Consider the following 10,820-nt stretch of genomic DNA (forward strand, 5'->3'; position numbering starts at 1 on the left):
GTACATATAAGTTAATGTAATTTATTTTCATTCTTTTATATATATATAAATATATATATATATATATATATCATCAAGAATTAAATTAAGATATTTTCTTTAAATATTTAAAGTATTCCAATACAGGTCAAAATATGAGTATCAAATACGAAATATATAGAATTAAACTAAAGTAACTAAGAAATAAAGACATTCATATTTCTACCTTTATTATATTAAATATTAATTTAAATTCTTAAAATAAACTATTTTCTTTTAAATCCTTGAAATGTTATTGCATTCGCGTTAGAAAAAAAATTGTCAATGCGTAAAAAAATGCAATATTAAATACAAATATATAGCACTGAATTAAAATAACTATGATACAAAATCATTTATAATTTTTACTCTTAAATTATTAAATTAAATTCTTAAATTATTCTATTTTCTTGAAACCCTTAAACTGTTATTTTTTTTTTCAAAATGAAAGAAATATTATTAATAATGATGAAAACCTGTGCTAAAAGAAACACCAGGCAGAGTACAAAAAACATGAATCCGAGAAAAAGAGAACCCATCACCAACCCTCAAAATGGCATCAGCGTAATCCCAAACAAAAGCATCATTAAAACCTTACTAGGTAAAACTCTGTGGGAAAAATCATAGCAAGGAAAAAGAGCACCACAAGCTTGGGATAGCCACTCTGCATCAAAATACACCCAAAGAAATGGTCGAATAAACTGTTATTACATTTGCATTAGAAAAAATTGTTCATGTACACAGTAATAAAAATGCATTTTTAATAAAAAATATAAATTATAGGTAAAGTAACCCTGCAATAAAATATTTTATTTTTATTCTTAATATATGAAGTAGTTAATTAAATTCTTCATTTAACTATTTATTTTGATCCCTTAAAATATTATTGCCTCCCGTCAGAAAAGTTTTTCCCCATATACATGTACATAAATATGATACTAAATACAAAATATATTGCACTGAATTAAGGTTAATATTTTTTTATTCTTAATATGTGAAGAAGTAAATTAAACTCTTAATTAAATCGATTTTCATAAAATTTCAAATTTTTTTATGATTTATAAAAAAAGATCTCACAATACACGTCGTAAAATGCAGTATTAAGTACGAAGTATATAGAATTAAATCAAATTCCTTCAACAACAACAAAAATATTAAATATCAATTAAAATTTTAAGATTTTTTTTAGAGCATTAAATATTAAACTAAATTATTATCTTTGAATCCTTAAAATGTTATTGCATTCGTGCTAGAATACAATTGTTCATTTACATTAGTTACACGTCAAAAAGTGCAATATTATATGCGAAATATACATTAAATAAAAATAACTATGAAAAACTTCTTTACACTTTTAATATTAATATATTAAATATTAAATTAATTCTAAAATTAGGTTTTAAAAATTTAAAATGATATTGCATTCCCATTTGAAAAATATTCCAAACACACGTTAAAAAAGTGCAAACTGTGTTTCTTGTGTTTCTTTAGATGCCCCTTCCACTGTGTTCCGTGCCTTGAAGATGAATGTTGAATCCTGTTTTGGTTGATCTCGTTACCACATTCTGTGCCTCCATCCCTTTGTTTTTCCTAGGTTTTTTTTTTTGTTTCCTTAGGTTTTGAATTCTCAGCTCTATGGTGTGTGTTGGTCTTTGTAGTTGGGTCTTTTGGTTAATTTGCACGGCTGGGTTGGTTCGTCTCTGTTTTAATTTACATGTGTTTGTATGGCTTGATTGGATCATGTTCAATTAAACATGTAGTTGCTTTCGACTTCATATAGGGACCTCTCCTAGCAAACATTGTATCTCGTTGTGGTTGATCTCGTCGCCGCACTCTACGTGTTCAGTCCTTTTGTTTTTCCTAGTTTTTATTTTTCTGTCTCTTAAGGCTTTGAGTTCTCAGCTCTATGGCGTTTGTTGGTCTTTGCGGTCAGGTCTTTTAGTTTGCGCGACTAGTTTAGTTCTCTGTTTTACAGGTGTTGTACGACTTGATTTGATCTCGTTTGGTTGAACATTTCGTTGCTTTCGATTCAAATAGAGACATCTCCTGGTGTAGACGTTAGGTCGTTAGGTGTTTCGCTTGTGGGGGATTTTTTAGAGGTTTTTGGGTGAGTTTTTTTTCTGTACATAGTGATTGTATTTTTGTCATTTTTTATTGGTTACTACTGTATCGTCTGTACGTTTGTTCATATTGAGAGAGGATCAATTCTCAACTATATATATATATATATATATATATATATATTAACATATGTACATTTATATGTATATATGAGATGTATCTCATGAGAAATATGATTTTATATGAGAAAATGAGAATAAATTACGACCGTTAGATCTAATCATGAACGATTATATTAAAATAAATTGATAGTCATGTGATCATAATTTAAAAACGTCAAATAACTTCATGTTTTAATTTGGTCATGAACGGTTTAGAGCTTCTAGTTGTGAAAAATGGTTTACAAATTACACCATGCTTAGGATTTGAGTTACAAGGAGGTTGTGCGTGCTTCAATTACAAAGATGTTGTTGACATGCTTGGGAGCGATGTGGGTGGCACGTTCTGGATTCCGACACCTTTCTCCGAATTCAGGCTATGTTTGTGATGGAAGTTTACTCTAACCCTTATTAGTTCCTCGTGAGCGGAGCACTACAGCTGGTTCGTTAGCTTGTTGAGGAGCTATGGAGGATCTCCAATTCCTAAATGTTAATTGTCCCTTTTAATGTGGTTGGTTTCCTACTTGCAACAATGCAACAAATTGGAAACTCAACATGCACTAATGGTCCGTTTGACAATTTTATAAATTAAGTTTGAAGATTGAATTAAATTTCAAAAAGAAAAAAAAGTTTGAAGATTAAATTTGTGATTTGAAATAATATGTAAGATAAGTTTAAGAAAATAACGTTGTTTGAACATAACAAAGTAAAATCACCTTTTGGGGATAAAATGGCTAAAAATGACACCAGATATTTTTTCTTAGGGTTAAGCATCATATTAGTCCATGTCTTTGAGTCGCCGTCTGATCTAGGTCCCTCGCCGGAAAAATTATTGTAAATGGTCCTCGTGTTTGAAATTTTTTTGGAGCGGATCCTCGCCGGAGGTTGGAGCTCCGGTGAGTGCTTAAATGACATGCTGACTGTGTTAAGTCAGCTGACGTGGATTTAAAAAAAATAAAAAAATAACAAATCATCTCCAGGTAAAACATTTTTTATTTTCATTTTTATAAATAATTATTAAATCAATAATTTAAATAACATTTACATTAAAAAACACCAATTCAACCCAAAATCCCAAATTAACCTAAAAAACATTAAACAAATCCCTTCTTCTCTCTTACTGTACCTCACCCACCAGATGTGTTCTTCAACGCCACAACCACCGCCACCAACCACTTCCTCCACCGTCAACAAACGCCACAACCACACCCAGTCCATCGCGCTTTCCACCTCCTTGTGAGTTTCGTTTTTCCTCTGAGATTCCTACCTAACACTACAAGTAGTGAGTTTCGACCAACCTCTCATGTGCTACAAAAACCGCATCAAGGTCCTCAATTCCTGCAACGGACTCCTCTGCATCTTCCTCTATGCTCTCTGCTGCGCGAGAACCATGGCCGTTTTCGTCGGGGGGGGGGGGACTGGGTTGTGACTCGGATTTGATGGATATGGGGGTGGGTTTGATGTTTGGTGTTTGATGGATCTGCACTGGCATAATCATTTTCGGTTGGGGGTGGGGTGGGGTTGGGGTTAGGGTTCCGATTGCAGGTGGGGGTTTGGGTGGGGCTGGAGGTTTCGATTGTAGGGGGTGGTGGGGTTGGGCCTTGGGGTTCTGGTTGGAGTAGAAGAAGAAGATGAAGGAGGATGAGATGATGTGATGAATTTCTGGAAAAAATTTCTGGGTTCAATTAAGATGAAGGAGATGATCTTATTTTTTTGGATAATTTAAGTGGTGGGTACCCAGGATGGTTATGGTGAGTGGTGACTTAAATCTCATGGTGGTGTTGATGAAGGTTGATGATTTTTTGCCAATATTGATGAAGATTAATGAAGGGTATTGCTCTTGTTGCTGCATTCCCTTTCTGCTTCAAGCTAGGACCTTACTACTGTTTCCGTTGTGTTGTTTGTTGTTTCTTGGCTTTTTTCTTTTCTAGCTTTTTTCATTATGAAACCCTTCGAATCCCTTTTGTTTTTGTTGTTGAACTATCTGTAACTGTTATCTTTTTTTTATCAATATATTCTTTTTCTTCTCAATTTTTTTTTTTGAGTTTTTAATTTAATTAATTTTCTAATGTGTAATTTATTTTTTAATTTTTAATTTATTTTTATAATCCACGTAAGCATTTTTATCCCAGTCAACATGCCATTTAAGCATTCGCCGGAGCTTCGATCTCCGGCGAGGATCCGCTCCAAAAAAATTTCAAAGACGAGGACCATTTACAATAATTTTTCCGGCGAGGGACCTATATCAGACGGCGACTCAAAGGCAGGGACCAATATAATGCTTAACCCTTTTTCTTATAGGAAAATGTTAGTTGTTAGTAATGTTAGCAAATTAGTTATTCTCATGGTTTGAACTCTGGACCCTTCACTCTTCATCCCACTCAAGTCTCAACCCTTGTGTCCCTAGCTCTTACCACTTGAACTATCATTAAGGGACAATGACATCAGACCATATGTAAGTGAAGCATCAAATTAATCTTGTAAAATGACATGTAATACAGTTTGACTTAACAGAAAATATGTATACAGTATAAACATATTAAAAATACAATTTTAAAAGTTATTTTTAAATATACTTTTGAAAATTTAAAAACCACTTTTACTTTAAAAAATTAACACATGTTGACAGTTAACATGGTTTAAAAAAAAATTAAAATATTTTTATTTGGGGTTGTCTAAATGACCCTTGTCAAAAATTGAGTTAAATAACCCTTAATGAAGTGTTCCAATCATATTGTAACACATGTCTTTATAATTTCCAATTCATTTCATTATTATTTTTATTTTTATTTTTATTTTTATAGTTTTATAATAGTCATTTAATTAAGAGTTAAATATGTTTTTACTCCTGAATTGTAGTGAATGATTGTTATTGTCCCTAAAATAAATTATCACTGCAATGCATTATCTTCATTCCCAATCATATTGTCTTCATCTTCAACCAAAACCTAGAAACTCAAAATTAAACTCAAGTTAAACACGATCTTCAACCAATGACACCACCTTGCCATTATAATTTAGTGACTAAAAACAAATTTAACTCTTAAAACTATTATAAAACTATAAAAATAAAAAGAATAATTAGATGAGTTGGAAATTATAAAGACATGTGTTACAATATGATTGGAACGCTACATCCAAGGGTTATTTAACCCAATTTCTGAACAATGGTCATTTAGACAACATCAAATTTTTAACCGAAACATAAAAAAACTTACGTATTTAGATTCCTTATGTGGCTATTTCACTTGACCATATCATGTGAACGACCTCACCTCAGCCTTTAATTTATTTTAAATAAAATCTAGACCATTAATAAATATATGAAGACAGAAAATTAAAATTGTGAGTTAAATAATTTTGCCCATTAAATTTCTAATTAAGGGTTAAGATCTCTCCCATGACCATGATAGCCCCAAAATCCAAAACTAACAATATAAATCTTTGAAATATTGTCCATTCGCGTTAGAAAAGAAAAAGGGTCCAGATTCATTGAACTCACATCTACATAGCACATTCCTCATACCAACGTTCTAGAATGTTTACTTAATAGTGTAAACAAAGCACATCAAAAAAAGTTTTTATACTGGCATATATTAATTTCTTGAATATAAACCGATTATTTAATTAATAAATATTATTTTCTCTTTTTAAAATAACTCAATTTTAAATAAAAAATATTTTAATCAACCAACGTGCATTTTTTATATGAAGGGTCTCCTTTTATATTTTTTTTTAGTATAACATCCATATTTTAAGGATCTCATTTGATATTAAGATCCATATGTTGAATATAAAATGCACACATCTATTTTTTTTAAAAAGTAAAATGCACACATCTATGATCTAACTAAACTGTATAAGGACCTAATTAGCACTAGGTACGTGATCGAAGTTGTTAGGCTTTCACCTAACCCCATCCTAGAAAAGTCACCATCTGCTTTGCTTTGAAATCAAGATTCCCATGGATAATAATTAATGTACCAGATTAGGAATCATCATTATATTTTTAGTAGTATTTACAGCCAAACACAACACATTTTTGCCCACAATTAAAAAAATAGCTTTGTTTAAGCACATACAACCACCACAGGATTTTCAAACCAACAAAGGGTATTATAGTACTTCCAAACGGACCCATTTTGTTGTATAAATGAAGCATTGCAGAGATAGGAACAGAGCAGAAAAAGAAACAGTTTGTGAGTGAGTGAAAGTAGAAGAACAGGAAGAAGAAGAAAGTGAGAATCATTATCATTATGGCTGAGAAAAGCAAGATCTTGTTCATCGGAGGTACCGGCTACATCGGAAAACACATCGTCGAAGCAAGCGCTAAAGCTGGACACCCAACTTTTGCATTGGTCAGGGAAGCCACCCTCTCTGACACTGCTAAAGCTCCAGTCCTTGACAATTTCAAGTCTCTTGGTGTTACTTTGGTCGCTGTAAGTAACAAATCATCATCATCATCATCATTTGATTAATTAACTTTGATTACTTTGTTCTGTTTTGATTAATCGAAGTTAACTTTGGGTGACAGGGGGATTTGTACGATCATGATAGTTTGGTGAAAGTGATCAAGCAGGTGGATGTGGTGATCTCCACCGTGGGTGCCCTGCAACTTGCCGATCAGGTCAAGATCATCGCCGCCATCAAGGAGGCCGGTAACATTAAGGTCATTTCTCTTTCTCTCATCTTCTTCCGTCAGCTCTGAATTTTTTTTACAACTGAAAAAAACTGATTCTTCATTACTAGAACCGTTACTATTTTAATTTCTGGATGTGACACAATTTTTTATCAGCTATAACTTTTACAACTTTTTTTACTTTTATATCATATTTCTCTTATTTTTCTATGACATTATATTTCATATAAAATTAGTGTCTTAGGTCCCCGTAGTATAGCTCAAGTAGTAGAAGTGAAAGACATATGGTTTAGGTAGAGGAAGTTTTAGGAATCAATTTTTGACGAGTGCAATTTATCTTTCCAATGTAAAAAAATAGTGTCTTAAAGCTCCGGCTATGCCCAAGGTCCAAGAGGGCGTGAATTGTGTATTTAATGTTGGCAGTCATAACTTGTATATGGCTGAAAATTCACATCACAACAATTTTACCCTTGCGTTGAACCTCAGTCGTCTCCACTAATCAATTCCTAAGTCTCTCTAAATTTGAGTGTTGAAAAATCTTTTCCCAATTTTACTCTTCGTGTCAAAAAAAAAGTATATCAAACTTGAGATGTTAAGCATGAATTGAAAAACTATACTGTGTTGTTTGTTCGCAGAGATTTTTGCCATCAGAATTCGGCAACGACGTAGATCGCACACATGCTGTAGAGCCAGCAAAATCTGCATTTGCAGCCAAAGCCCACATTCGTCGCACTATTGAAGCCGAAGGCATCCCTTACACATATGTCTCCAGCAACTACTTCGCCGGCTATTTTCTCCCCACATTAGCACAGCCAGGAGCCTTTGCTCCTCCTCCTCCCAAAGACAAACTCTTCATCTACGGCGATGGCAATCAAAAAGGTATTGATTTGTAACACAATCAATTCTGACAACCAGAAACTAATGACATAGCGCTATTAGAGTTGTGTCTTATGTTTCTTTTGAATATGTGCAGCTGTCTTCAACAAGGAAGATGACATTGGAACTTTCACTATTAGAGCTGCGGAAGACCCCAGAACACTCAACAAGATTGTCTACATCAAGCCCTCTAAGAACATTTACTCATTCAACGAGCTTGTTGCCTTATGGGAGAAGAAAATTGGCAAGACCGTCGAGAAGGTTCATATTCCTGAGGAGAAGCTGCTCAAGGACATTCAAGAGGCACCTATTCCAATCAATATAATACTATCGATCAACCACGCGGTGTTCGTGAAGGGTGACCACGACAATTTTGTGATCGAGCCTTCTTTTGGGGTTGAGGCTTCTGCTTTGTATCCAGATGTTGAGTACACCACCGTGGATGAATACCTTACACAGTTCGCTTGAGAATTTGATATGGAAAAGGAAAAGGATGCAAGTCATGTTCTTGTGGTATGATGATAGAATAATGGGCTGTTGCTTTGGAGTTTGACTTTGGAATTGCCCTGTCTCTGCTATTTCCTATTTGCTATGTATTTACCAGTTAACGTTTATTTAAATAATAGTATATTATAAAAAAAACAAGATTGTGCACTGCTATGTCAATATGTCTCCTAATGGTGTTATGTTTGCTGTTATAGTTTGGTTTCTGTTAGGCTACTTTCTCTGTTTTAACTCCTTGATAATAATGATCTCCGTGATAAATGTTCTTTTATTCAAACATGTGCCTAATAACAAGTGGGGGAAAAATTACATTTCTTATTATAAGAATTTAGAGTCTTGTTTCTTTCAGAATTTCGACAAGAGAGACAAGTGCCAAGTTTTTATTATCCCCACTCCCCATCCAAGGCATCTACTAACTTAAAATGCAAGGTGCAATTTCACTGTTCATAGTGCACCATTTTTTTTTGTCCTCACTTCTGTTGCATTTGGGCCTATTTCATTTTTTTTTCCTCACTTCTTCACCTAGGGTTAGGACATACGAACTGTGCCAGCCTTTTCCCGTGAAATACGGTCGCCGTCACCTCTACAACACCGCTCAATTGGCAAGCCTCACACCCCTACTGTTCCTACACCCATTCTGTGTGTTCCAGTTGCCTCATTCACAGTTGTATTGGCTAGGGGTGAACATGGGTCAGGTAAATCCAATGAACCCGTCCAACCCAATCCGATCCAATAGAAAAAATGCGGGTTTGATCGGACAATCGGGTTAGTCGGATGGATTTTACTACAACTCAACCAAGTTCGGATCGGATTTCGGATTCAGTTCAAATCCATCCAACCCAACCTAGAATCCATACATATAGTAATAATTTTTATAATTTTACTCATACTTGGAGTGCTAGTGTCGGAGTAATGACTTTTTGAAACTTTGAGACTTAAGTATTTGTAGTTAGGCTTAATTGCACTTTTGCTCCCTGATCTTTCACCTTTGTGCGATTTACCTCCCTCATCTTTAAAATGAGCGAATTCCCTCCCTCTTCTATTAATATGTGCGATTTAGGTCCTTCCGTTAGTTAGCCGTCCAATTACTAACGGCGGTTGCTATTTTCACCCTCCCTTTTACTAACCACACCCCAGTATCAGAAATAAAAATAAAAAAAATAATAAAATGGAGGTAAATCGCACAAAGGTGAAAGATCAGGGGGCAAAAGTGCAATTAAGCCAAAAAATAAAAAAATAAATGAAATAAATTAAATACAATTAATAGAAAATAAAAAAAAAACTGAAAAAATATTTTTATAAAAATCAAAGAAAAAATAATAAAATAAATGAAATAAGTTAAATACAAATAATAGAAAATGAAAAAACATTTTTATAAAATAAAAAAAAACTGAAAAAAATATTTTTATAAAAATCAAAGAAAAAAATGTTTTTATAAAATCAAAGAAAATAAAATATTTTTTTTAATTGAAGATAGAAATTTAAAAATAAAATAAAAGAATAATTATTTTTAATTTAGTGTAGGTGGTGCAAATAGAAACAAATTCTTCTTTTATTTTATTTTTAAATTTCTATCTTCAATTAAAAAAATATGTTATTTTCTTTGATTTTAAAAAACATTTTTTTCTTTGATTTTTATAAAAAAAATTCAGTTTTTTCTTTGATTTTATAAAAATATTTTTTCATTTTCTATTAATTGTATTTAACTTATTTCATTTATTTTATTATTTTTTCTTTGATTTTTATAAAAATATTTTTTCAGTTTTTTTTAATTTATAATTTTTTTTATTTTCTATTAATTTTATTTAATTTATTTCGTTTATTTTTTATTTTTTTATTTTTATTTCTGATAAGGGGGTGTGGTTAGTAAAAGGGGGGTGAAAATAGCAACCACCGTTAGCAATTGGACGGCTAACTAACGGAAGGGCCTAAATCACACATATTAATAGAAGAGGGAGGGAATTCGCTCATTTTAAAGATGAGGGAGGTAAATCGCACAAAGATGAAAGATCAGGGAGCAAAAGTGCAATTAAGCCTTGTAGTTATTTGTCATATTTGAACTTAGAGTATTTGTTCGTAGTTATTTGTTACATGTTTATATATAATTATTTGGCATGTTGGAGAAATCTAAGTTCTAAGTGTCATGGCATGACATTTAGTGTTGTTTTTCACTTTTTAGATACTATTTATTAGATTGTTTCATGTCATTTGGGTAATGAAGTTTTATGTTTTCATGATATTTGACTATATGTCATTTATATGGTATTATTTCTATAATTTTTTTGTGTCTTTTTCATGCTACTTAGTATATAACATATTTAGTATTTTTTATAACTTTTTTCTGAATTTATAATAATTTTTACAAGATTTTTTAATATTTCAGATATATTATTATTTTAATATAGTGACCCAATAAATTCATCCAACCCAATCCAAACTTCGTCGGGTTGGTTCGGATCGGGTCCGAAGAAAAAATTCGTGAAATCCAACCCAACCCAACCCAGACAATTTTGATCGGTTCGGATTTTATTTTGACCAAAATTCATCCAACCCAACCCATGTAC

General features: G+C 32.4%; 1 protein-coding gene across 1 annotated transcript; it reads left to right on the forward strand.

The window, feature by feature from the left end:
* Nucleotides 1-6,405: 6,405 nt before the first annotated feature.
* LOC130727740 (phenylcoumaran benzylic ether reductase Betv6-like) lies at nucleotides 6,406-8,412 on the forward strand. Its single transcript, XM_057578976.1, has 4 exons — nucleotides 6,406-6,676; nucleotides 6,772-6,906; nucleotides 7,512-7,755; nucleotides 7,850-8,412. Exons 1-4 carry the CDS (start codon nucleotides 6,494-6,496, stop codon nucleotides 8,218-8,220), a joined length of 933 nt encoding a protein of 310 aa, XP_057434959.1. The 5' UTR covers nucleotides 6,406-6,493; the 3' UTR covers nucleotides 8,221-8,412.
* The last annotated feature ends 2,408 nt before the right edge of the window (nucleotides 8,413-10,820 follow it).

Source organism: Lotus japonicus, chromosome 1 (genome assembly GCF_012489685.1).
Source record: "Lotus japonicus ecotype B-129 chromosome 1, LjGifu_v1.2".
Taxonomy (NCBI): domain Eukaryota; kingdom Viridiplantae; phylum Streptophyta; class Magnoliopsida; order Fabales; family Fabaceae; genus Lotus; species Lotus japonicus.